Raw genomic sequence first — 3,417 nt, 5'->3', positions numbered from 1 at the left:
TAGGCCCCAGTGCCTCAGGACAAGGTGTCTCCTCACAGCCCTTGGTGGCACAGACACTGCTGTGCCCCAGGGCACCAAGATTGGCTTCTCTTTGTCTCCACCTGTCATTACTGCCTTCAGTTCTCTGCTCTGTCTGGGGCCTGGGGACACTTTCTCAGTCGTGTCCCTCAGTGGGACCCATTAAAAGTCCAAGAAACTTTGGAGTTGGATTCTGACTTGGAGTTCTGGAGAGGTTTCTTTAGCTCCCTCTCAGGGACTGATGTTCAGGGCCTGAGCACAAAGCCCCAGAGGTTCATTAAAGTCCTTGTGCTGTGTCTGTGCTGCTGAGCTGGGCTGGGCTCCTGGCACAGAGGCAGCTCCTGGTAACCAAGAAGAGCTTCAAAAGCACATTTCTCTTGATGAGCAGCTCTTCTGCCAGACCAGCAGGGCTGGGGCACTGCCTGCAGCCACCCCGGACACAGCAGAGAGGCACAGAGAGCTTCAATCAGTCAGGGCTGGGAAGGTGCTGAGAAGTGCCTGGGGCAGAATCACTGCCAGCCCTTGGCACAGGAACCTCTGGCTGCAGGACAATGCAGCTGAAGCTCCTGGAGCCATCTCCTAAAGCTGGAACATCCCACTGCCTACACACTCTGTGAGTACATTCTCTGATTGTCTTTTGTGTAGAGCAGCCAGGGGTGCCCAGGTCTGTCCTGCAGAGCAGGGTCCTGCAGCCCAGGGCACTGTGCTGGGGCAGGGAGTCTGCTGCCTGCCAGGGACAGCTCTCAGCCAGCCCTGGCAGCTGCTCCCAGCACTGGGGGACAAGATCTGGGTGGGAGGAGAGAGCTGGTAAGGCTTGGAAGTGTTCTCATGGTGTGGGGAGGATGCTGCATTGCTCAGGACAGCTCCCAGCATGGCATTGAACTGCAGAACATTTCCAAGTAGATTATACAGGTAGAATAGCAAGGCAGGGGCTGCATACAAGGGAAAATCCTGCTTTTTTAATCTACTGTTCTGGCTTGCCTTGACGGGAAATTGCCCATAGATATTCTTATCTTAGTTAAGTTCAGATTAAAAAAATTCAGGTATGAATAAACCAGGCAAACACAGAAATCAGCACAGGGCCCCTCACAGGCAGAAGAGGTGGCACTTTTCCAGCCTCCTCAGGGTTGCTCTGACTCTGCCATCAGAGCCCGCAGAGCCAGATCTGCCCCTGGGCAGTGCCTGAGCTGGGAGGGGTCTGCAGGGCAGAGCTGAGCCCCAGGGCTGGGCTGGGCTCTGGCAGCACTGGCAGGGCCCTGCCCTGGGCACAGAGAAGCAGCTGCTGGCATGGACAGCTCCAGGCAGCAGAGCCCTGGGCAGGCAGTGGGGGGAAACTGCCCTCAAGCTGTGCTGGGATATTGAAGTCCTCTCCAAACCCAGCTATTCCATGATTTCTTTTTTTACTGAACCCCATGCTAAGGCAGAAGAAATGTCCAACAGCAGCTCCATAAGGCACTTCCTCCTGCTGGCATTAGCAGACACGCGGCAGCTGCAGCTCCTGCACTTCTGCCTCTTGCTGGGCATCTCCCTGGCTGCCCTCCTGGGCAACGGCCTCATCATCAGCGCCGTAGCCTGCGGCCACCACCTGCACACGCCCATGTTCTTCTTCCTGCTCAACCTGGCCCTCAGTGACCTGGGCTCCATCTGCACCACTGTCCCCAAAGCCATGCACAATTCTGTCTGGGACACCAGGAAGATCTCCTACAAAGGATGTGCTGCACAGCTCTTTTTCTTTATGTTTTTCATATCAGCAGAGTTTTATCTTCTGACCATGATGTCCTATGACCGCTACGTGTCCATCTGCAAACCCCTGCACTATGGGACCCTCCTGGGCAGCAGAGCTTGTGCCCCCATGGCAGCAGCTGCCTGGGCCAGTGCCTTTCTCAATGCTCTGCTGCACACAGCCAATACATTTTCCCTGCCCCTGAGCAAAGGCAATGCCTTGGGCCAGTTCTTCTGTGAAATCCCACAGATCCTCAAGCTCTCCTGCTCACACTCGAACCACAGGGAATTTGTGCTCCTTGCGCTTAGTGCCTGTTTAGCACTTACTTGTTTCGTTTTCATTGTTTTCTCCTATGTGCAGATTTTCAGGGCTGTGCTGAGGATCCCCTCTGAGCAGGGACGGCACAAAGCCTTTTCCACCTGCCTCCCTCACCTGGCTGTGGTATCCCTGTTCATCACCACTGCCATACTTGCTCACCTGAAGCCTCCCTCCATTTCCTCCCCATCCCTGGATCTGGCAGTGTCAGTTCTGTACTCGGTGGTGCCTCCAGCCCTGAACCCCCTCATCTACAGCCTGAGGAACCAGGAGCTCAAGGCTGCAGTGTGGACACTGATGACTGGATGCTTTCGCAAACATTAAACTGCTGGCCAATATCTGCATATCACTTGTAATAATAGTCATCTAATTGTTGGTTTAATTGTGGTGGGTTTTTTTTCCTTTGTATTAGTTTTCTCATATTGTCCACAAAGAAATGCCTTTCTTGTGCCGTTTCTCATTTTGTTTCTCTTTGCCTTCCCTGTGGCCGCAAACTGTGTCAATGAGGGGCTGCAATCTTAGTGGCTTTATCTGAACTAAAGGATCTCCCAGCAAAGTTTTCTGCAGAGATGCCCTTTTGTTGCCTTCTCTGGAGCTGCAGCAGCAATGTCTGTGTGCAGAGCTGGGGACAGATCAGTGCTGGCCCAGCAGCTGTGCCAGGCAGCAGCAGCACTTGGTGTTGCCACTGCTGCTGCTGTGGCCCTGCCCTGCTGCCCTGGTGGCCCTGGTGTGGCTGCAGCGCCTGAGTGCTCTCGGGGCCAGGCACAGCCCTGGGGATGGCAGTGCCGGGGCTGCAGCAGGGACAGGCCATGGGCACTGCTGGGGCAGCGGTGATGCCTCAGGCCAGGGACTGGGGTCTCCAGGCTCCTTGCCCAGGCTCTCTCATAAACAAACCCAGGCCAATGCTCAGCACAGAAAAGCCCTGTGAGCAGCCCCAGGTTCACCCTGGGCAGGCTGGGGGCAAACAGCATGGCTGGGGCTCTGCAAGGGCCCTGGGGAAGATGGGAAGGAGCAGCAGAGCAGGGGCTGATCCATCCCCAGTGCACTGGACAGCCCAGGGCAGCGTGCCAGAGCGTCCTCATGGAGCTGCCAGCAACATCCCTCCTCTGCAGCCTTGGCCTCTTCCCCAGCTCACACAGGTGCCCCATCCTTGCAGGCACAGACACGGCAGCACTGGCTCAGCAGCCCCTGTTTGCATTGCACAGAGCAGGGGGAGCACCCCCATGCTGTTGCTTTGGGGACAGGCATGAACCTGAGGGAGCACAAATATCATAAGCCCCTGGGGCCAACAAGGGCTGGGTACACCAGGGAAACCACTCAGCTTTGTCCTGGCTTCTGCAGTCAGCCAGAAAGTTGGTTCT

The 3,417-nt window shown here is 56.0% G+C and overlaps 1 protein-coding gene across 1 annotated transcript; it reads left to right on the top strand.

The window, feature by feature from the left end:
• The first annotated feature begins 1,405 nt into the window (after window positions 1–1,405).
• Window positions 1,406–2,380, top strand: LOC134413697 (olfactory receptor 14I1-like). Its single transcript, XM_063147740.1, has one exon. The coding sequence runs from the start codon at window positions 1,406–1,408 to the stop codon at window positions 2,378–2,380; it is 975 nt and encodes a 324-aa protein (XP_063003810.1).
• The last annotated feature ends 1,037 nt before the right edge of the window (window positions 2,381–3,417 follow it).

This window comes from Melospiza melodia, unplaced genomic scaffold (assembly GCF_035770615.1).
Source record: "Melospiza melodia melodia isolate bMelMel2 unplaced genomic scaffold, bMelMel2.pri scaffold_48, whole genome shotgun sequence".
Classification (NCBI taxonomy): domain Eukaryota; kingdom Metazoa; phylum Chordata; class Aves; order Passeriformes; family Passerellidae; genus Melospiza; species Melospiza melodia.
The sequence above is the reverse complement of the archived record's forward strand: the minus strand, read 5'-3'. Positions and strand labels throughout refer to the sequence as shown.

Excerpts from the sequence above, each read along its gene's own strand:
- LOC134413697 (XM_063147740.1), top strand. The coding sequence starts at position 1,406 with ATGATTTCTTTTTTTACTGAACCCCATGCTAAGGCAGAAGAAATGTCC.